Source organism: Zootoca vivipara, chromosome 7 (assembly GCF_965207765.1).
Source record: "Zootoca vivipara chromosome 7, rZooViv2.hap1.1, whole genome shotgun sequence".
Taxonomy (NCBI): domain Eukaryota; kingdom Metazoa; phylum Chordata; class Lepidosauria; order Squamata; family Lacertidae; genus Zootoca; species Zootoca vivipara.
Window position 1 is genome coordinate 49,528,218 of NC_142590.1, and position 26,496 is coordinate 49,554,713.

The following is a 26,496-nucleotide window of genomic DNA, read 5'->3' on the forward strand; positions in this document are numbered from 1 at the left end:
CCGTTTTCTTAACGGGCTGAATGAGACTAGTAGGTATATAATCTGCCTATGACAGCTCTAGTTCTAATATTATTTTGCCTTTTAAAAATCCCATTTGCCAACATCCATGATGTAAGAGGGATGTTACCAGAGACACCAACAAACTCAACCCCAGCTTGATTTTACTGCAGGTAGTGGTCAGTAAAGCAAGCATGGGTGCAGGCATCCAGACACCACAGGCCACTGCCACTTACCACAAAGGGGAAAAGTGTGGTGCAGGTGGCACTCTTGACTCTTGCCACCATGGAGTATGTCAAGTTTCCTATCCGCCCCCTCCCCTAATAGCCAGTGTGACTTGTAGTATTGGAAAGTGACTTGTCTCCTTCATTCCACCCCACCCCACCCCGCCAACAGAAGGAACCCTGGATTTTAGTATCACGCCCCGGTAGAGGGGAGTGAAGGGTAAACAGTGGCAGTGACAGCAGGAGCGTGGGAAGGCTTACAAAGCCCATCTACACTGATCCTTTCAATCTCAGGCATCCGAGTTTAGACATCCAAGGTGTGATTAGTACTAATTGAAAATGTATTGCTAATTGAAAACCTTTGTTAAATACAATGCTGTGGTCGGAACAAGTACAGTATACAGCAGCCACCAGAATGGAAGTAATTTCAATCTCAGATATCAGAAGTGCTAGTTGATTTACATGCATCATTACGGTATGGAGATGCTAGGCGTACATGTAGATATACACGTTTTGAACATTCTTCATAAACAAAATGAAACTCTTTAGTATGAGGTGCCTGACAACTAGTTCTGAAGTCAGTATAGCTTGCTAGCATTAGAGAATAAGAGTTCTTCATCTGTGTATCTGGAAAGGTCAGTCCCAGTGACTTTGCCAGGTGCCTTGCTGTTACCCCATATATATATGTAGGTGGTTGTAACTCAGTGACAACTAAAGTTGTGCAAACCAAATAGTATGTCTATTGTTCTTTACCTTTAACCAGTGTAGGATTTGGAATATATATAAATATGCCATCTTGGCATAAAGAACAAAAATACACGTCTTTATCTGGCTGTGCTCATACACAGTATGAAAGCGTCACCTATCAGATTACTCAATTAAATACACTAGGGAGAGGTTATAACCCTTCAATCTGCTTTCATGCAGTAAATGGTATTACTTTCTCTCCTCTTTACTGCCTTGAAATAATCAAGTGGAACACCCCATTAAGCTGGTAACATTGACAACTAAGTTTTCCTCATAATGTAGGGACACCCCCTTGGAATAAGATTATTTGAATGATTACAATATATTTCATAGTTACATATACTCAGCTGGATACACCACACAGAGAATAAGACTCGGTGTTTGTACAAAGCCATTTCTCATGTTTGTAGTTAAGTACTTTAGCATGTCGTGAACTTGCATCACAATGACTGTACTTCTAATACTGTACTGTCCCAACTTTTTCTATGGCATCACTTTACTCAAATTTGTTATGTTGTAGCACACAGTTGTAGTTTGTGAATTGTTTGCAAAGGAAGACAAACCTCTCTGCATGTGTGCAATCTATGAAATCAAATAAACCAGCAGCTAAAACAGAAAGCCTGTATTTGGAAAGTACTACGTATGTGCATACAAATATTTTTCTTGGCCAGGGTTCCAACCTGAGTCTTCAACAGCAGTGGTACAGTCCAGACATAGTCTCACCACCTCATGTGCTTTTTGGATCTAGGCCTACTTTAGGACTGCTTCACACAAGAGGACAGCGACTCTGTAACAGGAACCTGCGAAAACACCATGCGATAACCAAACACTTGTCACTTGCTGGCCAGGTTCCCAAAGCCTGCAGCAACTATACACGTGTTAAAAGCTCAACATGCAGCAGTGGGATTCATCTATGCATGCCTAAGGGGAAGTGACTTCATGTAGGAATTTGATCATGGGTGGAAAATCCTTTAGGACTCTGCACCAGGAAGAACCCATGTACCCTATGAGCTCGACCGACGGGGGCACCTTTCCCCCAATGCCCCCCGCCAGCCTGCTGATCAGTCTCAGAAATGCTCCCCACATGGGCCTCCCCCAGGGTTACCCCCACCCCTAATGCAACCTAGCGCGCCTGGGATTACCAACCCCCGAAGCTCTGCCCGCCACAGCGGGAAGGCGAGTGGCGACGGCGCTCATTAGCCTATCTCGGTGCCCCCCCCTCGCTCCTGACCGCTGTCGCCGGGCCTCCACGCTGTGTGTCCAGGGAGGAAAACGCAAGGGGGGGGGCGGTCCCTGACCGGGGGGGAGAGAGAAAGAGCGGAGCGCGGTAGCAGCCCCCTCCCTCGCCGCCTCCTTCCCTCCCCCCCCCTTCTCCCTCTCTCCATCGCTTGGCCGGGCTGCGCTCCTGTCGCCGCCGCCTCCATCTTGCCTTCCTTCGCTCCCTTCCCCCCACCCCGCAACAGGAGCCGGAGCCGCGGCGGAGGAGCTGAAGCGAACGGGCAGCGTGTCCGAGGCAGGTCGGGAGCCGCGGCTATGAGGGGGAGGCGCTGAAGGGAAGCGCGCCGAGCCGACATCTTGTCCCCCCCCCCCCTCCCCGACGGAGCGAGCCCGTCCGTCCCGCAGAAGACCCGGCGCCGCCACGGAGGAGGACAGGCAAGTAGACCGAAGGACGCGCCCGCCCTCGCCACCACTGCCGCCCGGTTGCCTGCAGCCCCGTTCCTCCCTCCCTCTCTCAGCGGCGCCCCCAGGGTCGCGGGAAGGTGACCGGACTAGACGGTGAGGGGGTGGCGGGACTGAGGAGGCCTCGCGCCCTCCAAGCTGCGGGGCGGGGCTTTCTCCACAGCGCTTTATACCGAGGCTGAGAAGGGAGAGAGAGTGGGTGAGAACGCGGGGGGAGAAAGAGGGAAACCGATGCCCGCCATCTTGTTCGCCCTCATAACCGGGACACCATTAGCCACGCCCACCTTCCCCTTCTTCATTGGCCCAGGCAGGGACACGTAGCTCTCCCCTGCGCGCTGTGTGCTGCTATTGGCCGCAGTGCAGGAAGATGGACAGCGATCGTATCCAATGGGAGGGTGATTACAGCTGTTTCCTTTCCGTGCCGTGTAATTAGTCGAGGGATTTCCCCCTTCGGAGGGGCTTGTAGATGCTGGCAAATTTATATTCAACATTTTCCACCCCCCCCACCCCGCCGCTTGCGACTTTAATATTGCTGTGGATGGAAGGAGGGCCGCTAGCATCTGGCAGAGCGAGATTGCTGCGCGCTGTGTCACGTGGAAAGGGCCTGGATTCTGACACAGCCCAGGCTGCCCCGTCCCCCAGGGAAAGGGTTTCTGCTGTGAGGCCTGCTGTGTTTTTGTTTCCCTGTGCACACTGAAGAGTCACCTGAGAGAGTGTGCATGTGGACTCAAACCTCCTTCAGCGGTCTGCTGCTGGAACCATTCAGTTGCATGGACCACCCTTCTCAAAAAGGCCAAAACATAGTTCAAAGGCAGATTAAAATGCTGCTGAGAGGGTTAGTGAGAGATGTTTTGTTAGTTTATACTGATTGCATGTGATCCATAGACTAGGAGCAAGAAAGTTGTTCATTTGGAACTTATTCCAGCCTTTAAGTTCATAGTGGCAACAGGGTCGTTTTCCCTGAGGCATAAGATGCAACTCTTGAACAGGGGCCTCCTCCACTGAAGGACAGAGTTTGTTTACTTTAATGCAGGGATCAGCAATCTTTTTCAGCTGTGGGCCGGTCCACCGTCCCTCAGACCATGTGGGGGGGCCGGCCTATATTTTGGAAAAAAATAAATGAACAAATTCCTATGCCCCACAAATAACCCAGAGATGCATTTTAAATGAAAGCACACATTCTACTCATGTAAAAACACCAGGCAGGCCCCACAAATAACCCAGAGATGCATTTAAATAAAAGGACACATTCTACTTACGTAAAAACACGCTGATTCCCGGACCGTCTGCGGGCCAGATTGAGAAGGCGATTGGGCCACATAAAGCCCACATGCCTTAGGTTGCCTACCCCTGCCTTAATGCAAGACAATCCCTTCATTGGCTGTACTTTTCCATTGCTTAGGCTGCAGCTGCTGAAGTGGAAGAAGAGCACAGTACAACAAAGTGCAATTCCCTTTATTATTTTATTTTTTGTCTATTGCAGGATGTTCCTGCCCCAGAACTGCAGAGTTAATGTCCAACTTACTGAATATAAACTATAAGTCCACAGCCAAAGAACTGGTTGATTTGTTCAAATCAGTATTGGCAGTTTAGCCCAATTGCCCCCCCCCCTAATTTTTAAATTTTCCACACCAAGCTGTATTACAAAAGTAAATATAAATACAAACCTAGATTATATCCTACTCCCATGAACACTATTTTGAGATCAGATTACGTTTCTTTAAAACCTAATACAGTATATTCTACAAGAAAGATTAAGAACCTTCTGTTTAACAGAATATTTTATCTACTGTAATGTTTATTTTTTTCATTAACAGCATTCATTGATTTCTATAATTTATAATCAAAACAAATGTCTCCATTTATTAGATCCATATTTTATTTTCCTTAATTGATCTATCCAATTCTTCAATTGCCTATTTACCACACTACTCATTGCTTATTCCTCCCTTAGGGTTGCCAGATCACAATATTCCATTAACAGTAGAAATCACAGCTGGAGGACCCCCCCCAAAAAAATTAGGCTATAAACCTTGCATTTAACTACTCGCTTAATAGTCATAGACTACGCAGGCATGTCAAACCTGCGGCCCTCCACATGTTTTGGACTACAATTCCCATCTTCCCCAACCACTGGTCCTGCTAGCTAGGGATCATGGGAGTTGTAGGCCAAAACATCTGGAGGGCCGCGGGTTTGACATGCCTGGGTCACTACAGTATCAGGATTTCCATGAAGGTGAGTGAGTGGCATGGGACGTATCACACTCTCCTTCTGCCAGTCTACCTGGTAGAAAGCACATTTTAAAATAACCCATCAAGATGCCAGTAGCACTTGTTTTCATGTTGGCTTGGGAGGACCTTCCTTCATGTCTACAGCTAACACGGAACTACAGGTTTTGAATTTGTTAGAAAGCTAGTAACTTTGTAGACTTATTTATATGGTTCTCCAGGCTCAGCAACCCCATGCGTCCTTAGTTCCTCTCATGCCTGGTCACTTTCTTCCTGCTAAGGGAGTAGTGTTCCTTCTGCATCTTAGTTCTATGTGCCTTCTCTTCAGCCATTTGTTTCATCAGGCCCCTGCTTTTCAGGCCAGTTCCTCCTTTGTGCAATTTAATTTAGCTTCCCTGCTTTTTGACCAGCCTTCTTAACAATCCTTTCACTCTCTTTCTTCTGATGTTAAGCACTGTGAAATTTCTTCATAGCTTACTTTTTTGATTAGCCTGTTCTTGCCTCATTTCTCTGTCTCATCTGCCCTTTGCCCTCAAACCTCATTATTCATTTAGCTTTCCTTCAGATTCCTGTTTCTCGATCTATTGCCTACCCTTATTGTTTAGATTTCCTATGTTCCTGGACTTCTCTGTGATTCTCAGTCAGCCTGTTTGAAGTCTTAATCCCAGCCAAACTTACAACTACCTATCACTTCCCAAAATCTATTCAGCAAATACTTGGGTTTCTTGAGCAACTGAACATTCTGGGGTATCATACCAGCTTAGCTGTCAGAACCACAAACTAATATAGATAATGGTGCAATAATCTGTTGAATATCATGGTGCTAGTTAAATCTCACTCATGCCAGAGCTTTGGCATGGTTTTCATTGGATCATGTGTAATGAATTCTTTGTCTTTAATTCAGCATATGCATGATAGGAATAAGGAATAAGGCATGTGGTATGAGTGGAATTCAGTGTTTTATGAATTGGGGGAAGATTATTGTATTATTGAAACTAGAAAAGACTAACTTGAAGACAAATAGCAAAAGAAATTTGGCGGGGTTTCAGCATAAAAATGGCATGCATTGTTGTTTAGGGACATTTGGAGATGGTGGCTAGCATGCACAGAAACATGGGTTTCATCTATTTGCACTCTAAGCAGTATCATAGCACTTTCATGGCTTCCTCCCAAGAATCCTGATGCTAAGTGTTCTTAGTCTCCTGGAGCTACAGTTCCCAGACTTCCCTCAGAAGATGGGTTTATTGTTATATCGCTCTGCAAATTGTAGCTCTGTGAGTAGAATAGGGGTCTCCTAACAACTCTCAGCACTCTTAACAAACTACGGTTCCCAGGATACTTGAGGGGAGCCATGACTGCTTAAAGTGGCATGATACTGCTTTAAATGTATAGTGCAGATTGGGGCCTTGGTGAAAGTGCTAAAGGAGTCTAGTCTGTTGATAAGTGGCAAATGTTAGCAATAAGCAAGGGTGAAGTCTTGAAAAGTGTGGAGGAAAGGTAAAGCTGTTTTAGGAAGGTGAGATGTTGGATGTACCTTGCGAAGGAAGGTACATAGAGGGACAGGGGTGCCAACTTGAATAAAATATTTGGGGGGGCAAGCCCTGCCCCACATAATCGATCACATGATACAGCACACATGCACCATTTGAATGGCCATATCCCTCAACCTTCGGAGGACCAGCCCCCTCAATTTCTTTTGGGGGGGGGGGTGAAGGGACCTCAGCCCCTAGGAGTTGGCTCCTGTGCAGAGGAATTTGTATTAAGTCCACAAAGTTTATTGCTATGATGTGGTCTTATAATAATAGTGGCATAGCATCAGAGGAGAGAGGTGCAAGAAAGAAAATGAAATGATAAAGGGTCTAAAAATCAAGCCTTATGAGGAACGGTTGATGATAATGGGTATGTTTAGCCTGGTAAGAAGAGACTGAGGAGATGATAGCCATCTTCAAATATCTAAAAGGTCTGTCACAAGGAGGATGGAGCAAGTGTGTTTTCTCCTGCTCCAGAGGCTGGGACATAAACCAATGGATTTAAGTTACAAGAAAGTAGATCCAACAAAATATCAAGGAAAATTCCCGACAGTAAGAGCTGTTCAACAAGAGGTGGTGGGCTATCCTTCCTTGCAGGTTTTAAAGCAGAGGTTGACTGGCCATCTGTCATGTGTGGTCTAGTAGAGATTCCTATATTGCAGATGCTTGGACTAGATGACCCTTGGGACCCCTTCCAAATCTACAATTCTGTGATCTTATTAAATAATGGGTCTATGGTTGTAAACAGTGACTAATATTTATAACAAATCAGTAGTGGGGGAAATCCAGCAAGTGCTGATTTAGCTTAAGGGTTGAATAATTTGATTACTGAAAAGCAAGGGAATGTAAAATAAAGTGGTTTCTTTCTTCTGTAACCAGCTGGCATCTTTAGTGTGTTAACATGAGAATAGAAAATATGTCCTCATAGGCAATCCACTAAGCTAAATTTTGCATGGCTAAATTTTGTATTCTTTGCGGAGGAGGCTCTTTTACAACACAACTGCCTTCTTACAAATATGCAAGTGGAACATAATGGAAGCAGAACATTATGGCATAATACTATGACTTGAGAATCATAGGACATAGTAATAGTAATATTTTTATTATTTATACCCCTCCCATCTGGCTAGGTTTCCCTGGCCACTCTGGGTGGCTCACAGCATATCTAAAAACATAATAAAAACAACAAACATAAAAAAATCTTCTCTGCCACTTTAAGGCTGTGCCAATAGAAATAGCACTGGTGCAGTTTCATTCCTGCGTACTTGAACTGCCAGCAGAACCTTACCAGTGAATTCACCAAAATGGGCCGAAGTTGAGCGCATAACAGAAGAGAATCAGATATACACAAAATGCTATGCTGCTAACTCCAACACACTGTTCGAATGTGACACTGATGTCTGAAGTGGTGTAAGTAAAAACACTGATTGAATCCCAAAATCATTGGCTACCCACCCTGTCTCCTCTGCCACAGTGGAGCATAGTATTCAAACAAACTTTTTACCTAATCGCAGTTGTATAGAAACAGTATATATATCCCTGGGAGGGAGAGCATAACTCAGATAAGGGATGCACTATGGCATGGGTGTCAAACACAAGGCCCGGGGGCCAAATCCGGCCCGCCAGACCTCGTCATGTGGCCCGCCGAGCGCCCCAGCCAGCGGGACCCAGCAGCGGGGGGAGGGGTAGAAAGGCAGCCAGAGCAGCACTGCGTGGAGCACCCCGAGCCACAGCAGGAGAAGGAGGAGGCAGCTTGCCGGGTCAGCGCCCAGCAGCGCCGCACGGAGAGTCCCGAGCCTCTGCGACGCAGCAGTGCTCTGTAGCACTTTGAATCCTCCTCCTCCTGCCACGGCTCGGCGCCTGGAAACAGCTGCTGCTGCTGCTGAAGCACAGACAAAGCACCCAGCAGTGCCTTCCTCCCCTCCCCTCCCTCTCCCTCTCCTCAGAAACATAGGATGCTGCTTTATACTTCTGGCCCTTAAACCCTGGAACCAGGAGAACAGCTCCAGTGAGTCAACCTCAGCCAGTCCCTTTGGTGAAGGGTGGTAGCTCACTGGCAGAACATCTGTCCTGCATGCAGAAGGACCCAAGCATCTCCAGGTACCAGTAGCTCTGCAAAGCTCCTGCATGAAACCCTAGCGAGCCTCCACCACCCAGTGCAGTTACCAAAAATCATTTTTCAATAAATTGTACAATAATTGTACATTTGAATATCTACTTGCCATTATTCTGACTATGTTAGTTATTGCTTACATTATTACAAAAAACAGTAATAATTGAATGCAGTGACAATAATTTATGATAATAAAGAGTGGACACATAGTCCTACAGATACAACTGGCCCTTTGAGGGTGACCAAACTGCTGATGCGGCCCCCGATGAATTTGAGTTTGACAACCCTGCACTATGGGACTATGTCTCTCTGCCATGCCATTAATTGATTTAATGTGTCTAGTTTTGCCTTTCAAAGTAATAGTTTCAGGGGACCCTGAGCAGGATTGGGAGCATGTCATCTGGATAAGGAGAGCTGAATTATCCCCTCCTCCCTCCACTTTTATGGTCCTGATTAAAATCACCCACAAATATACTGTTAGCCCTAATAGGGAAATGTCCCCCTGAGGCTAATAGCAGCTTTGGGGGTGGAAATTTTTATCTTGACCATGGTGAGAGGAATGATTTTCCCCCTCCCATTCTAGCTTGCTGCATTCCCACTTCTGCTTATGTGTGTTTCTGTAGATGTTACTTTGAAAGGCAAAACCATATGCTAAGTCCACTCTGAACACACAGGGGGGAGCTTTGGAGATAGGAAGCACTGAGAAATGAAATGTTTCACAAAAAGGGGCAATTAAAGCAAGCTACTTAAGGGGCAATTAGCTGGCCCTTTACAACTTGTTTCCCAGCTGGGATCAACAGGAAGCAATAAAACTAGCAGAAAGAACAAGCAATAAACTTTGAACTGAAGTCAGGGACCTTTGTTTTAAATAGAACTTAATTGTGATGGAACATAGGAGAATTTGGTTATGGGGAAGACATTGCTTGGTAATATACCTTAGTGCTATATGCAAGCTCTGTGTGGACACTCTACTTTAATTCCTTTTCCAGCTAATTAGAGGAAACTGTGCACCTAAGGCAGGGTTAGGCAACCTCAGGCCCATGGGCCGGATGCGGCCCAATTGCCTTCTCAATCCAGCCCACGGATGGTCCAGGGATCAGCGTGTTTTTACATGAGTAGAATGTGTCCTTTTCTTTAAAATGCATCTCTGGGTTATTTGTGGGGCATAGGAATTCGTTTATTTCCCCCCCAAATATAGTCCAGCCCACCACATAGTCTGAGGGATGGTGGACCGGGCCACCGCTGAAAAAGGTTGCTGACCCCTGACCTAAGGACTCTAGGCTGAAAGCAGCCCTGAAAAGCAACATGGACTGGGACCTTATTTTCCTTTCACAGATTCCTCATCCCCATTTCCTCCCTTCCCACTCTTTCCCTTCTTATTGTCCCTCAAAAAAACTCCACATAGACTTGATTCTTTTAAGGAAACTTTCTCCAGGAAACTATCATTTGCCTTCCCTGCTCAAAAAACAATGCTTAGAGTCCTTCAAATCACCCCACCCCATATAAATGGAATGCTTGCTCCTTCCCCTGTATAAACAAAAAACTGATTTCTCAAAACACAATTTCTTTAAAAGGGAAGCTGGGATACATGCATCAGTCAATATTAATACATCTTGATGTTGACTGATGCATATATTCCATCTCCCCCTTTTCATATGATAAATGCACCTTTACAATCTAAAATTGGTTCTGCGCAGTATGGAAAAATCTACTGACACGATGATAATGATAATAATAATATCTTTACTATTATTATTGTTATTAACTTGTTGATTACTTGTTACCTGAAGATCTTCAAGCAACTTACAACACATTTAAAACATAAATACATGTACCATAACAACAGAGCAAAACAACCCACATAACAACCACAAGGAGTTTTGACGGCACACTATATATAATAATTATTTTTATTTTATATTTATATAATAAATGTTTATATTTTTATTTCTATAGAGCAATGCAGGCCATGTGTACACTACACCAGTGTTTCTCAACCTTTTTTGGGCCACGGCACACTTGTTCCATGAAAAAAATCACGAGGCACACCACCATTAAAAAAGTTAAAAAAATTAACTCTGTGCCGCCCTATATTGACTATAGGAAGGAGGAAATTAATCTCCCTCCTGCCGCCCCATGGGAGGGGAGAAGCCTTCAGACCCCCAATTCTCCTCTCCAGTCCAGGCAAGGCTCTGCCTGCCCCCGGATTACAAGGGCGCGCGCACTTCCAGGGGAGCTGCGGGGCGGCTCAAAGGCGAAAGGTTACCTTGGCTGCTGCTTGCGAGTAATTCCGGACCGCAAAGCCCAGCGTCCGCCACGCAGCCATGGCGAAGGACGGGCGAAGGAGGCAGGGGAGGCGGAGCAACCTCGATGCGGCTTAAGGGGGGCCGGCGGCGGATCTGGAGCGCGCCTCCCTAGGGGGCCTCCCTAGACTCTAAAACCACCCTCCAGTCGTTTGCACTGAGCTTTGGGAAAGAGGAGGAGAAATATTGCTTTCCGGCGGGTCAGTGGTGTTTATTGGCGGCCGCCAGGCACGTGACAATGTAAAACGCCCTTCTCGTCGCCGCACGTCGCGGCACACCAGCCAGCGTCTCGCGGCACACTAGTGTGCCGCGGAACAGCGGTTGAGAAACGCTGCACTACACAACTGAACCAGTGGGCTAGAAGCAGTTTGTGGAGTAGCCACATTGAGTATTATAATTTGTTTCAATGTTCTTCAATATGTTTATTTAAAAGTTATTTTTCTAGCCACCTGTCAGTAAACTATCAGAGTAACACTGAGAACTTTCTCTTTCTACATGAACGGATTCATTCTCATTAGCATTTTCAAAAGATGATATATGTGGCATTTTTTCTCCCGCTAATGTAGTATTGCTCTGTGTTTAAAAGTATTAGGCTTGAACATCCAGTATTCAAATACAGTATATGCTCAGCTATGAAGCTTACTGGGTAGCCCTAAGCCATAGCTGCCAAGTTCTCCCTTTTTTTAAGGGAAATTCCCTTATGCTGAATAGGCTTCCTCGCGAGAAAAGGGAAAACTTGGCAGCTATGCCCTAAGCAAGTCACTACCACTTATCCCACAGGTCACCAACATTGAGGGACCAGTGGAGGCATTGGGAGTTTTGAGAAAGTGCAGTGCATTAGGAAATAAATGGTTGCCTTGGGGTGGGATATAACAATAAGTGACTGTTGTGAGGTATAGCTTAACAAAAAATAGCTGCCACATTTAAAGGAGCGGAAGACACAGGACCACAAAATGGTATTGGCATGGCTTCCATTGGCACCACTGTAGTTACAGAGAGAACCTCTTTGTACCTCTTCTCTGTTCAGAACAGAAGACATGGACAATAGCCCATCCTTGCATCCAATGAAATCTGGGCATGATTAAGGGTGCTTATTCATTGGAGGAAAGGACAAAACAATGCAAACAGGAACTGAGCAGGAAGCGCAACAGTCTCTCCTTTTCCCAGGTTTTTAAAAAAGTAGTTTTAAAGTTGTTTCATCCATGAAGTAGTCTCTCAGACTTACCGTAAGTTACATCATTTCAGAACAAGTACTGTAGTTTTAGAATTTTCATCCTTCTCAAATGATAGCCTTTGGAAAAAATGTAGCAGTTGCAGTCTGAAGACTCATATTTTGTAACCAAAGGGGAATTGTAGCTTCTCAATTATGTCTTTAAGAATACAGTACGTGTTTATCTTAACTCAAGAATTGTTACTTTGTTCTATGCCACTAAGACCTATACAATAGTATGGATTTCAATTGTTGTATTTCCATGTTTGGAAAACTGCCATTTGTTAAATTTATGCCTGGCATACAGTTTCACAGAGGGCCGAGGAAAAGGGGCCTGGCTTTTTTCCCTTTGTTTAAATGCATTCTTATTGAATGTTTCAAAAATAATTACACAATAGGAACAAATGTAAAACATTGTCACAGTTTAAGAAGAATATGCCAGTGTAGGAAATATAGAGAAAGTTGACCATTGAAGAGCATGCATTATAATAGTTATTGGTTTGGGGGGGGGAGGGGGTAAAAGAATCACGCCAAAAAGAAAATTGGGTGATGAGAGGGCAAAAGGTTTTGTCTTTCGTGTTTGCACACATAAATCAACTGCAAGTTAAGTTCTGTTCAAGAGTGCAATTCCAAATCAATGGTTGGTTTGTACACACTTAATACCTGACAATCATGTGCTCCCTCCCTCCATGATGTGACTGCAAGGAAACTATGGAAGCTTTTGATTCCATTTTAGGTTAATATTATGCAGTGACTGATTTCCCTCATTAGAGCTACAGTTGCCAGTGTTTCCTGGGGAGAGGGACCACTTGTTAAACCACTCTGGGAATTGTAGCTCTGTGAGGGGAATAGGGCTCTCCTAACACCTCTCAGCACCCTTAACATGCTACACTTCCCAGGATTCTCAGAGGGGAAGCCCTGCCTGTTTAAAGTGGTATGATACAGCTTTAAATGTAAAGTGCAGATGGAGCTTCAGAATGGCTTGCAGCAAATTAGGTATTCACTAATTTAAAGTTTCACACACCCAAAAGTGCACTAAGAGATAAGGTCCCAGCCCAAATTTATCTTTTTAGTTTGCATTCATGTGCTGCTTTGCATTCTTAGTTCATTAGAAGAGACAGGCTGATATTTAGCTCCTTCATTTTACTTCTTTACTCGGGTTTGTGTTTCCTAATTAAATTCTTCTTTTGACCAATTTCTTCATTTTCTACTTCCTTGTTTATTATTGGATTTCTTTGTTTCCAGGTTCTCTTCTACAAGTCTTCTGTGTGTAGCCTTCTTAGCTGCTTGCTTATGATATCTTTGTCTTGTGGGTTTTGTGAATGACTCCTATAATGCTAAAACCCTTTAGTAGAAATAGGAAAAGAATCTAAGGATTTATATTCAGGATAGCCTAATGTTTAGGGCCTCCTGCCAACCTAGCAGTTTGAAAGCACGTCAAAGTGCAAGTAGATAAATAGGTACCGCTCCGGCGGAAAGGTAAACGGTGTTTCCGTGTGCTGCTCTGGTTCGCCAGAAGCGGCTTTGTCATGCTGGCCACATGACCTGGAAGCTGTACGCCGGCTCCCCAACCCCAAAGTCGGTCATGGGGTCCCTTTATCTTTTAATGTTTAGGGCTAACTATTTCTTAAAGAATATGTACTTGGTTAAATTTTGTTTTTTAGCAGAGCAATCAATTCAGTTTAAATACTTTTCAGAATGAACATTACCAAAGTTACCTCAGGATAGGTGCCCTTTTGAGATACTGAAGTGTGAGATAAGCCAAATCTGTCTACCACTCATTGTTAAAAGGCTTTATTTTCTTTCTTTTTTATTCCTACCACCAAAGTAGTTGCCAAATAAGCAGGTATGCTCTTATTTCTCAGCCCTGTTAGTTAAAATTAACTTCAACCAATTAATCAGTTGGAGTTAGACTCCTTGTTGCCCTGAAATTTATGCTGCTCATGTTTATGCTATTTTTCTCTGCAGGGTTTTTTGAGTTGCTGCTATGAGGAAACCTCGGAGGAGGTCCCGACAGACCCTAGAAGGGAGACGTTCTCCTTCACCATACAGCTTGAAATGCTCACCCACGCGAGAGACTCTGACCTATGCCCAGGCCCAGCGGATAGTCGAAGTTGATATTGATGGGCGTCTCCATCGCATCAGCATTTATGATCCTCTAAAGATCATCACAGAGGATGAGCTGACTGCCCAGGACATCACAGAATGCAACAGTAACAAAGAAAACAGTGAGCTGCCACTGTTTCCTTCAAAATCAAAGAAAACTCAGTGTAAAGGCAAAAAAAGGGAGACATGCACAAAACATGCTCCTGGGACATCTTTCCACCTACCACAGCCCAGCTTTCGGATGATTGATTCCTTGAGCCAACCAGATGCTCCATCTCTGCCCTCAGCATACTATCAGTACATTGAGAAGTCACCTGAGGATGTTGATGCTGAAGTGGAGTATGATATGGATGAGGAAGATTTGGCGTGGCTTGACATGATCAATGAGAAAAGGAAGAACGATGGCTATGGGTCAGTTTCTGCTGAGACTTTTGAATTGCTAGTAGATCGGTTGGAGAAGGAGTCATACCTGGAGAGCCGCAACAATGGGGCTCAGCAGACTCTAATAGATGAGGATGCCGTTTGCTGCGTTTGCATGGATGATGAATGCCATAACAGCAACGTCATTTTGTTTTGTGACATTTGTAACTTGGCTGTGCACCAAGAATGCTATGGAGTGCCCTACATCCCTGAGGGGCAATGGCTTTGTCGCTGCTGCCTACAGTCCCCTTCCCGCCCAGTTGATTGTGTTTTGTGCCCAAACAAGGGTGGAGCCTTCAAGCAGACCAGTGATGGTCGCTGGGCCCATGTTGTTTGTGCCATCTGGATCCCAGAAGTCTGTTTTGCAAACACTGTGTTTCTGGAGCCCATTGAGGGCGTAGAAAATATCCCACCAGCTCGCTGGAAGCTCACTTGCTACATCTGCAAACAGAAGGGCATCGGAGCATCCATCCAGTGTCACAAGGTGAACTGCTACACAGCCTTCCATGTCACCTGTGCCCAGAGGGCTGGTCTCTTCATGAAGATTGAGCCCATGAGGGAGACCAGCCTCAATGGCACAACGTTTACTGTGCGCAAGACTGCTTATTGCGAGGCACATTCCCCTCCTGGCACAGTGAAGAAAGGGCGTACAACTACTGTTCACGAGGGAGAGGAAGATGTTTCAACGAATGAGACAGTAGATGGGGGCACTCCCAAGAGCAAGAACAAAGTGAAATTGAAACAGAAGTTAAAGAAGGAAGCCTGTGCTTCTGCCCCTTTGTTGATGGTTGCACAGATCCCTTCATACCGGTGAGTGGTGAAACCGTTCTGGCTTTTGTTTCCATGTTGATCAATGAACTGGCCCAGCATTTTTCTCCTGTTTTCCAGTTGGGTGGCCCTGTGGCTGTTTCAGCAAATGCTTTAATTACGTTAGGAAATGAAGTGCAGGCACAAATAATCGTTGAACGTGCAAAACGAAGAAAATTTGCAATTTATGGTCCGAATTTAGGCTTATCCCATTGACGTCAATGGGACTGTGACAGTTTCACTTGGAGCAGGATTGTAAGCTCTATCTACAGTTGTGTTTGTTGCCTAGTGTTTATATTAGTAATGAGTTTAAATGATTATATGAAAGTGACTGGAGTAATCACTTGTGCTAAACCTCTGAATTAATTTGGGCCATTTGAGCTAAGCTGATGGCTGGGTGTTGCCCATTTTGCTACTGCTATTGCTTAATTGGAGCTGTAGAGCTGTTTCTAACAGAACAGCAATTTCACAGTTGAAAAGCCTCTGATGAACTTGAGTTACTTATATAATTCCTAACATGTAATGTGATGTTAGAAAATTAGGCACTGTTTAGCTAAAGAGGGGTTTCCATGTGTTAACACTGGTCTTCCAGAATCTGAAGTTGGGTTTAATATGTGATGAAATCTCTTGATGCTTTTGTTTTCCCTAGGCTGAATAAAATCTGCAGTGGTCTTGGCTTCCAGAGAAAGAATCAGTTTATGCAGCGACTGCACAACTACTGGCTTTTAAAGCGTCAGTCAAGAAATGGTGTTCCACTTATACGGCGTCTGCACTCTCATCTACAGTCCCAAAGAAATGCAGAACTGGTATGATTGTGGCATCATTGACATTTTACTGAACCCTGAAATACCATGAGAAAATAGTGTTTTGCTTCTGGGATACATGGATGGAAAATGTCCTTGGATGGAGTAGCTACTGCTAGCTAAAGAAAGTATGAGGGTAGTTCATTTTGGGAATTTCTTATGAAGTTTAAAAATGGAACTTCAAAATCTTCCTTTAGTAGAGTTGTCCATTAATTGTGGTTGTAATAGAGCAGGGGTCCCCAAACTAAGGCCTGGGGGCTGAATCGCCTTCTAAATCCGGCCCGCGGACGGTCCGGGAATCAGCATGTTTTTACATGAGTAGAATGTGTCCTTTTATTTAAATTGCATCTCTGGGTTATTTGTGGGGCCTGCCTGGTGTTTTTACATGAGTAGAATGTGTCCTTTTATTTAAAATGCATCTCTGGGTTATTTGTGGGGCATAGGAATTCGTCCATATATTTTTTTCAAAATATAGTCCGGCCCCCCACAAGGTCTGAGGGACAGTGGACCAGCCCCCTGCTGAAAAAGTTTGCTGACCCCTGTAATAGAGGTTTTGCAGCATGCACTTTTTGTATTATGCCACATAGCGTAAAGCTAAGCCACCAGTGATCTATGCCTTGCTCCTGAAAATTCTCCTAACAGTTCCTTCCTTTGAAACCACATCTCATTGTTTTTCTCATTGTAGATGGTTATCAATGGATTTTATCCACATTGTTTTTCTTTCCTGTGTAAAACACTACATTTGTCTTTACCTTAGAGACAATCAGCACTATGGAGACCACTTTTCCTTATTTGTCAGGGCCAAAGACTGTACCCACAGATTTACTGTTTGTGGTCTAGTCCTTTTGAGCTAGGCACACACTTTATTATTTTCTTTACACAGAATCGGTACTTGACATTTGCTGTGCCCCATAACATTTTTTTGAGTGACTTAGCTAGAGAGCTGCAGCAGTGTGTGAGGTTGCGGGGGGGGGGGGGAGAGCAGCAGCAATGCCCTCCTGGTGGTGGTGCCACTGTGTTCACTGGGACAAAGATGGGGTGGGGGCAAGGTCGAGGGAGCACTCTGTTGGCGTCATCATTGTTGTGTATGCGTGTCTGCACCAGAGAGATGCTTCTGCCATCAACCTGTAGCTCTCCACCCCACAAGTCCTGGTGAACACATTCCTGGTGAGCACAGTGCTGCCACCACCAGGAGGGTGTCGCTGCCATTCTGTGCCTCCAGTGCCACTGATGACAGAGTACAATCCTGTGTCAAAAGGCCAAAAGCAATGGAGCCTTGCTCTTGGTTATACCACAGGTATGAAGTGGCAACACATATTTGAGAAGTTAAAGAATGTCAGTGGGTATGGTTAAAACAGATTTCCAGAACATACTTAGAACATTGGTTGGACTTCTTAAAAATATGGTAGTCAGTCTATGCTTAGGACTTATAAGTTGCTTACGTTCTATGATCTAGTTAAAGACTGACTATGAATAACTGTAAATATGAAGAGATTGGTGAATCAGGAGAGAGATGAAGAGAGATCAGGTACCATTAAAAAAGAAAGAAAGAAAAATCTCCCATTTTACAGAAAGAGCATGGTGAGAAGACTGGTGCAGTGAAGGAGGAACTGAAGTACTGGCAAAAACTGCGGCATGACTTGGAAAGGGCACGGCTGCTCATTGAATTAATTCGTAAGCGTGAAAAACTCAAACGTGAGCAGGTTGGTATGAGCTTGACCTGATGATCTGTACAGCTGTTTACACTTCCAATGAGATTGACATTATTTAATGCCTTTGATTAGCACTGCTTAAGTGGCCTAGATGTGGAGTGATTGCCATTTTGGTGTTAAAACAAAAAACAAAACGCCAAGGCAATCCTAAGCATGCATATTCAGAATCAAGCTGCATTGCATTCAGTGGGGCTTACACCAAAATACGTGTGCACAGGATTACAGCCAAAAAGAGATTCTGAAATGAGTCAAATCCTATCTTTTATTGGACAAACTTTGTGTGTGTGTGTATATATATTCAATAACAGGTGTGCACACGCACATACACATCCACTGGCACTTTAAAATTAAATGGCAGCATTTCCCCGCCCCCTTTCCCCCTAGTGCTGGAGTGAAGTTGAGGGGGGAAATGCTATCTCTTAGTATTAAAGAGCAGGAAGACAGCTTTCTCTGATCTCAGTGCTGTGGTGCTTAGCACTGCGATTGGAGCTCAAATATTTCTCTGACTGCCAGATTAAACTTTTATCTCCATATCTGTATCTAAGATCACAGAGCTACAGTACTTAGTGTTGAGATCAGAGAAGAAAGATCCCTATACTTGCTCTTTGGAGAAGATCTCTAGATAAGATCTCTAAAAAACAGTCAGAGGGATTTTATATTCTGATGAGTAGATATCACATCCATCTCCACTTTAGAGATTACTGTGTAAAGAACAGACAGGGATATTTACCAGACTGGGGGCTCGTGGGCAATTTTCTATGGCTTGGTGGGACATATCTGGCCTGTTGGCCTCAAGTTAGCCATCTCAACTGCAAATGCTACAATTAAACTGCATTCCTGTATAGATCAGGTCAGTTTTCTTCATTTCATAGCCATTTTAAAAACACATGAATAAATATGGCCACATCATTAAAAGAAGACATATATATCAAACTAGTAGTTTATCTGGGCCACGATATTGTTATTGAGATATTTGCCACTAGAAGTAATAGATTCAATAACAAACTTATTTCTTGTTCATGACGTTCAAAATCATCCGTCTAGTTTTGCCTAATGGTAGGGCCAGCCCTGCTTGTTGTATATCCTGTTATCCTTTTAGCCTCTAGTTAGTTGGTTTTATCAGAACTAGCATTTATAGTTTCTGCAGTTTACAAGGTTCGCCTACAGGAAATGCTATTTTCTATCATTGGTATCTCTGAGGTGTGTTGCTTTCATTCCTGCATTGCCCGCAGTTGAACAAAACGACCCTTGAGATCCGATCCAACTCTGATTCTATGATTTTCAGGTAAAGGTTCAGCAAGCTGCTATGGAGTTGCAGCTCACACCTTTCAACGTGCTGCTGCGGACAACACTGGATCTTCTACAGGAAAAGGATCCAGCCCAGATATTTGCAGAACCTGTAAAGCTGAGTGAGGCAAGTACTTTACTTAGAAGTGTAGTTAGATTTGACCTAAAGAACTGCTCATTTGAATGCCTGCAAAATGTAACTCGCAAAAAGCAAGACCAATTTGGAATGTTCAAGGCATACTGGCTCTGTTCTTGCATAAATTAAGGACTTTCTCTAAGGTTCTTATACAGAGGATTCCCCGACCAGGCAGACTAGAGCACTTTTTGCTTTTGCTTCTCAGCAAGGTTATTTATTTGCTGGGGCTGAATGGGATAGGACTTTACCAGATGAAATCACTGTGCATTTGTGCACTGCCCCAGTGCCAGTGAGAGGGCATTTAGAGTGATTGTGATGGATATGCCCTGGTTGGCTAGTAAATGATTTTTGTAATTGTACAGGTTTTATATGTTTAGGTTCCAGATTACCTGGAATTCATTTCCAAGCCAATGGATTTTTCTACCATGAGGCGGAAGCTGGAGTCCCACCAGTACCGGACACTGGATGAGTTTGAGGAGGACTTTAACCTTATTCTTACCAACTGCATGAGGTATAATTCTAAAGACACCATTTTCCATCGAGCGGCTGTCCGAATGAGAGACCTCGGAGGGGCAATATTGCGCCATGCACGGAGGCAAGCTGAGACTATTGGCTATGATCCCCAAGTGGGGATTCACTTGCCTGAATCGCCAAAGACAGAAGATTTTTATCGTTTTTCCTGGGAGGATGGTGAGTTTCCATTAGGGATTTTTGTATTAAAAAATAAAAGACCATTAAGGAGAAAGAAGATTTAAAAATCTCCATGTAAGCAAAGAAAGACAAAACAGTAATTCAAGAAACTACTCTGGAGGCAGTATCTCTTACAAAAAATTAATTTTGTTGTTGTTAATACAGACCTCCATTTCCCATTGATCCTATGGAGCAATCCCATTTTGCATCTTCCCCCACTTCCCAGCTGATTGATGCTGTAAACAGCTGAGGAGCATGCTAATCAGTGTGTCTTTCAGGCGGGGAGGTGCATGCTGCTTGCTGTTTTGCCACTCCTGTCTTCCCTTGCATTTGTTCTTTCATTGCAGTGCTGGGTTCAGTACTGACCTACCCTCTGTACTGTGTCTTCTGCTTCCTGGCCAGATAATCATAGATGCCTACTTGGTGCTGTACCCTGCACTTTCTACAGTTGTCTACCAAGAAGCAGGAAATAGTGGGCAGGAGATGTCTGCAGTAAATTTGAGGCCAATGCTGTTGCTGGAAATAGTAGTCATGGGGGACAACTGGAGGAGTGGGCCATATAGGACAACAGTGAGGGGTACATGTGCTCCATGGCCACAGGTTGCCTATGTGTGCTGTGGAGCATGTGATCTCTCTCTTTCTCATTGGCTCTGTGGTGTATTTCCTACATATTATTGGCATTTCATTCCAATAATCCTGTTTATTAAGTTCAAAAACAGCTTTATTAATTGCCTGCCCTTCGCTCAAAAGTTGTAGGATGAGTTACAACAATTAAAACACAATATTCGAAACAGTTCAAAACAACTTAAAATTACAGAAATAAGGTATGTCCTAAATATAACCATCTCAAGTGTCAAAAGTGAAGGTGACGAGGCGCCACAAGCTGTATAATGAAGGTGATAGTCGATGTGAGACCTAAATGGTGGCTTAGTCACATCCTTGTTTCTCATTGCAGTTGATAACCTTCTCCTCCCTGAGAACCGGGCTCACCTTTCGTTGGAGGTACAGCTGAAGGAGCTACTGGAAAAGCTGGATATGGTGAGCACCATGAGGTCAAGCGGTGCCCGAACTCGCCGCATCCGACTCTTAAGACGCGAAATCAACTCTATCCGGCAAAAGCTGGCCCAGCAACACAATAAAACCCTGCCAAATGGAGATCCAGCTCCATGGGAGGAGGGGCTGGAAAAGATGCTACAAGGAGAACGTGATGAAGATGGAGAGAAAGGTGAGTTGTTTCTCTGAAGGAAGCAGTTCTGGTTGTACTGGAAAGGGCTAGGTAAATGTGAAGACCCAAGGGGATCTGTGCACATTAATTCCACACCAGTCTGGTAGGCAGAAGTCACTATGTAATTACTGCCTTTGACAACAAACTCAAAAATCATCTTGAGAAATGGAGAGCATCAAGAACAGCCTCAATATAGCATTTGGTAAACCTGTACATTTTTGGAACAAGGGCTGGAGAGTTTTGGGGCTGAGGAAGAAGCAGTCAATGGTAACAAGGGTTGCCAGTCTCAAAGCTTTATGGTGATTTGGCAGCCTTAGAGAAATGTGTTTGAAAATCTTACCCTAGTTTCTAGAGGTCTGCATCACAAAGACACCTACAGTTGAAGTGTTAATTTACCTCCTTGACAGTCTCATCAGGAAGAGGTTAAAAGACTGAGAAGGCTGTCAGTCTCATGTCCTAAGTGTGTCTGCCACCTGTAGATACATAGTTGCAACAATGGGCTGTGAATGTAATAGCAGGAAGGAGCTGTGACATAGATTGATGCAGAGGATAGTGGACAAACTTAGGCAAGGGACCTTGGGTTGTGATCTCACCCATGGCCATCTGTGAATCAAAGATAGTAGAGACACTTGCAGAAAGAATAGTGCACAAGTGGCTGCTGCCAACCATGATCTTGGTTTGCTATTAAGTGGTTCTATTTCTTTATATTGTTTCTTAAAGAGCATCATTTAACAGTATCTGAGTAGCTGTCTAACTTCCCTTAAAAACAAAATGAGAAGCCAGTAAAGATGGAAACTGTAGTATATACAAAAGAATAACCATAGAAGCAGTCAGGGTTGGCCTTTGCTGTAGGGTGGGACAGTTCCCCTGGCAGGAAAAAGCAGTTCAACCTTGCCTTGCCTTCCAAAAAGGCTGAAAATAGTCAGCTGACAGCAGTTTAATGCCATTAATTGTTACTGATAAACAGTGTTAGCATGGACCTGCCACCGTATTCTCAGAAAACGTGCCTGCATTAACAAGAACTGCTGTTCTCTCTTGTATTGTTTCAAATCTCCAACCATGCTGAATTGTTAAGGAAAACTCTTTTTCTCAACTCCTGCATGTTTGCAGAGCTTTACATGTAGCCACAGAGCAGCAAGCCTCACTCAGTTGGCACAGCTTTTGGCATCAGTCAAATCTATAACACATGCAAATTCAGAAAGAATAGTGGATGCTGGTGCCATATGGCTGGAAAGTTCAAAGACAGGAAAAACACACATGGAGTGTGAAGCAGGGCCCATGAGGGGTGTGGCCTAGGGAGAGTTTGAAGTGCCAAACAGAGTGGTCTGTAGGGGCATGAGGTTCCTCCGTCCTTCTGTACAGTTACACATCCATTCTGAAATTAACCAAATCCTTGCAAAAGTGCAACTTCAGTCATTACCTTTGTATACCACCCTTCATCCGAAGATCACAGGGCAGTTCACAACATTTTGTTAGAATTACAGGAGCAGCATAGTCCTCCACCTGTGGGTGGCAGTAGCCCTGTCCATTGTTGATTGGATAGATATGTTTTGGGTACTACTCTAGCTACTTAGCCTGTGTCATGCTGGGAGGAAGGAGGAAAAGGGCCGGGTTTGCTTGAGAATCCAGGGAATGGGGAAGGCTGTTAAGGTGGAACAAATAGTAATTTTCCCTCTCTGCTGCTTCTGAGAGTATGTGAACTGTTGTGTATATAGATACACACACACATGTACACACACACACACACACACACACACACACACACACACACACGTGTCCTTTCATTGGACTTCATTTGTGACTTTTTGGTACATAGGTTGCTAAAAGTATATTAAATTCCTTACCCTACGCCCGGTGTAAAAATGGAATTAAAAAACACTAGCAAAATGCAGATTGAGATTTTAAATATTTTGTTACACACCTCACTGTTTGGTGCTTTTAGAGCTCTCTAAAAAGGGGCAATAGCTGTGAAACCCAAAATTTGTTGACTAACACAAAGTCCTAAGTGCCTGGTCCATGAGAGCTATATGGGCCAGTTAAAGATCAGGCCATGGTTAGAGACATAGCATTTCCAGAAAGTTTGAAGCCATGGGCTGTGTGTGTGAATATGTTTTTTCCATTTCCCCCAGAAAAAAACCAGAAATTTCAGGGGGACATAAAGAATTCTGTTTTATATACACACACACATACACACACATATATACACACACATGAGAAAGAGATCACTTGTTCAGTTTAATTACAATTTGAATTTACTTTTTACTTTTGCTGTTTTTTTAAGTTACAAATGAAAGTACAAGCTGCTGAGCAGTAAGGAATCTCTTTGGGTTTGCCAGTTTATGGGGAACAGGCAAATAATAAAAAGAAGAAACAATTAATATTAGTAAAACAAAGAACATTATTATGTCTCCTCCAGTTCTCGACAGTGAAATTTAATGTCTCATTTTCTGAGCTATTGCTATGAATTTCAGTTCCTGCATCTTCTGCTTCTTCATATTTGTCATCACCATACTTATAATGAACTTCTAAAATCTGAAGGTTTGCCTGGATTGAAACAAACATCTCTACCCTTTCACAGGCAAATGAGGCACTGACTGAAACCACCTTCCTTCTCTTGTGACAATAGCAGTACCCCCAGAGACAGAAATGCATCTTGCTGTTTCATTTTTCATTTGAGAGTTGAAGTCTCAGTTTACAACTCAGGACTTGATTGTCCTCAGTGTACAGGAATTGTAATCATCTGATACTGCACATAGTCTTAACATAAAAGTCTTCCCTTTACATAATTTTAAGAAATCATTGGGGGGGGGGAGAGTAAATATATGAGCACTTTATCTTAAACTTTGTATTTGTCATTCAAACATAATCTATTTTTTTGAACAAAACAAAAAGCTTTGGGGGGGATGAAAAATGTTGAAAATGTTGAAAAAAATGTTTCTGGCTTTTCCTAGGCTATCACATCTTTTGTCATGGTTGCAACAGATGAGAATCTGTTTTGACTTTTGGTTAATGGATCTCAGAAATCTTAATTTCTCTTCTGGATTGCTTTGAGGAATATTTAAAGGGACATTTTGAAAAGTTGTTTTCCTTTACCTTGAGACACTCCCTCCCCCGACGACATACAAATAGGGTCCACCAATGGTCTGCCGTCTCCTGGTGGGGGATTAAAGTATTCTTAACTAAGGAAGAGCTTCAGTATGAACAAATTACCTCATGTTTATTGTTTTGGTTAAATCTACAATAATCTTTAGTTTATAAGCGTATCACTCTCTGATTTTGAACCGCACTAAATAGGACAAAAGGCTTCTTAATATACTTTGAATTCAGAGATGCTCTGTGCCCTCTTTATGAGGTTCTTACAAAATTCCTGAATGGTGACATTCCTTCTTAAGGGGTTATAGTCATCTTAGCAGCCATGCTTTCCCACAGCGGTGGCAATCCATGCTGTTTAGGTAGTCGAGGGAATATCTTGTTTTCCCCTGCTGACAACCAGAACATTGCACAGATAGCAAATAGTGCTTGAACAGGAACAGAACCTTAAAAGGGGGAAGAATGAGTGCTAATCTGTGACCTCATTGCATCATGAATTGGAATGAAATGCTTAGACACTGAATTCAAGAGGAAGGAAGGCTCACTGGAAAGAAAGCTGAGCTTGGATTTGGTAGTTTAATGGTCTCTGGGTGTTTTTGGTGACCGCTTAATACAAGGGACAATGACATACAGCGCCGTCTTAAGCGCCCCTGTTGCCATGGTGCACCGGATCTCTCTGGCGCCCTTCCGCCCCGTTTCCCAGCGCGGTGGGTGGGTGGGCGTGGCGCTGCTGCGCGGCGGGTGGGCGGGCAGGTACAGCGCGATCTCTCCGGCGCCCTCCCGCCCCGTTTCCCAGCGCAGTGGGCAGGTGGGCGCCACGCGCAGCTGCGCAGTGGGCCGGCGAACCGGCCGGCCAGCGGGCGGGCGCAGCTCGCGGCGCCCTCCTGGCGGGCCGGCGCCATGGTGCCCTGCGCCACTGGGGGTCTACGACGAGCCGGCCCTGATGACATAGTTTAAAGGGAAAAGAATACACAATTAACTGTTTCCCATTATTTGCAACATGATTGAGGTCTTTGAGAGACTTTTTTTGCATTTGAAACTCCTCTTTTGATGTTTTCTAGTTCTCCCATATCTCTTTACCCTCTTATGTTAAACATGGCTTAAAATACCTGAGGAATGAGGGTCTGAAAAAAGAGTTAAGAAGGTTGGGGAATTAAGCATCATGCAGCCTGAACTTCAGCATGTAAACTTATAAGCAAATTCCATTAAATTCAATGGGATTTGCAGTCTTGTAACGATGCATAGAACTGTCACCATAAATAACATTGTTGGTTAAATGACAAGCATGTTGACTGGCTCTCAAGAGGATGAATATTTTTTCTTCTGCAGAGTGCCATAGTTATTATTTTTTTCACCTCTGAGTGTCTTTCTTTAGGCTATACAACAAAAGTTAGTTTTTACCTGCCACTTACTTTCAAGCCTAGAAAGGGGCAGAAAGGTGTGGTCCGTACTTTGGGAAATACTTTCTAAAATGTTCAAGCAGATTCTCTTTCTCTTTAGCAGATGACACCAAGCCCCCACTTCCCCCCACCCTGGAGCCCACAGGACCTGCACCCCCCCTATCGGAGCTGGACTCTCTGCAGGACCCTCCAACTCTCAAACCCATTAGCGAAAGCAAGTCCTTGAACAGACTACATAAGCGACTGAAGTCCGAGGGCGAGCTCTTTGATAAGAAGACACTGCAGAGGGAGAGCCACGCCTTCCAGCGCTTGCTCAGCGACAACGGCCTGAACGGATTGGCCCTTCAGGCCACGGGCACTTCTGCCAGCCCCCCGTTTAGTGGAGTGGGCAGGCGGACGTCTGTCCTTTTTAAAAAAGCCAAGAACGGGGTGAAACTGCAAAGAGGTCTGGACTGCTCCCTTGAGAATGGAGAGGATCACAGCCAGAGTGGGCAGCTTTCCCCCTCCAGCGTAGAGGGTGAGCGGCCATCCCGGAAACGGCCACAGAGTGGGAGCTGCAGCGAGAGTGATGGCGAGAAATCCCCCAGGCAGGCAGGAGTGACAGGTGACTCCCCTGAGCTTTCATTCCTCTGATGTCTTGGAAAGCCAGAGATCCCCAGAGTAGAGGTGTCTTGTTAGCTGCGCTGCTTGCCTGCTGGCAAGAAGTCTCCACGCCTTTGCAGCATTTCTCTGAGTCCCTTTGGGAATTGAGTTCTGCCAAATGTCTGTCGCATGAATCCCAAAACTAG

At 44.2% G+C, this 26,496-nt stretch overlaps 1 protein-coding gene and 1 long non-coding RNA gene across 4 annotated transcripts in view; one reads left to right on the top strand and one right to left on the bottom strand.

The window, feature by feature from the left end:
* Positions 1-1,575: 1,575 nt before the first annotated feature.
* LOC148685066 (uncharacterized) lies at positions 1,576-3,046 on the bottom strand. Its single transcript, XR_015951064.1, has 2 exons — positions 2,933-3,046; positions 1,576-1,768 (listed from the first exon to the last, which is right to left on the bottom strand). It is a non-coding gene; the product is annotated as an uncharacterized LOC148685066 (long non-coding RNA).
* BRPF3 (bromodomain and PHD finger containing 3) overlaps positions 2,113-26,496 on the top strand; it is a 36,796-nt gene continuing 12,412 nt past the window's right edge. Inside the window, exons 1-8 of one of the 3 annotated variants that reach the window (XM_088674142.1) lie at positions 2,443-2,621; positions 14,001-15,368; positions 16,015-16,171; positions 17,740-17,871; positions 19,166-19,294; positions 19,681-19,993; positions 20,949-21,218; positions 25,809-26,312. In XM_088674142.1, coding sequence (XP_088530268.1) covers positions 14,020-15,368; positions 16,015-16,171; positions 17,740-17,871; positions 19,166-19,294; positions 19,681-19,993; positions 20,949-21,218; positions 25,809-26,312 — 2,854 coding nt within the window. In that variant the 5' untranslated portion in view covers positions 2,443-2,621; positions 14,001-14,019. Of the gene's footprint in view, positions 2,622-14,000; positions 15,369-16,014; positions 16,172-17,739; positions 17,872-19,165; positions 19,295-19,680; positions 19,994-20,948; positions 21,219-25,808; positions 26,313-26,496 lie in introns of all 3 variants that reach the window. The other 2 variants (XM_035122495.3, XM_088674143.1) reach the window with 2 other exon arrangements.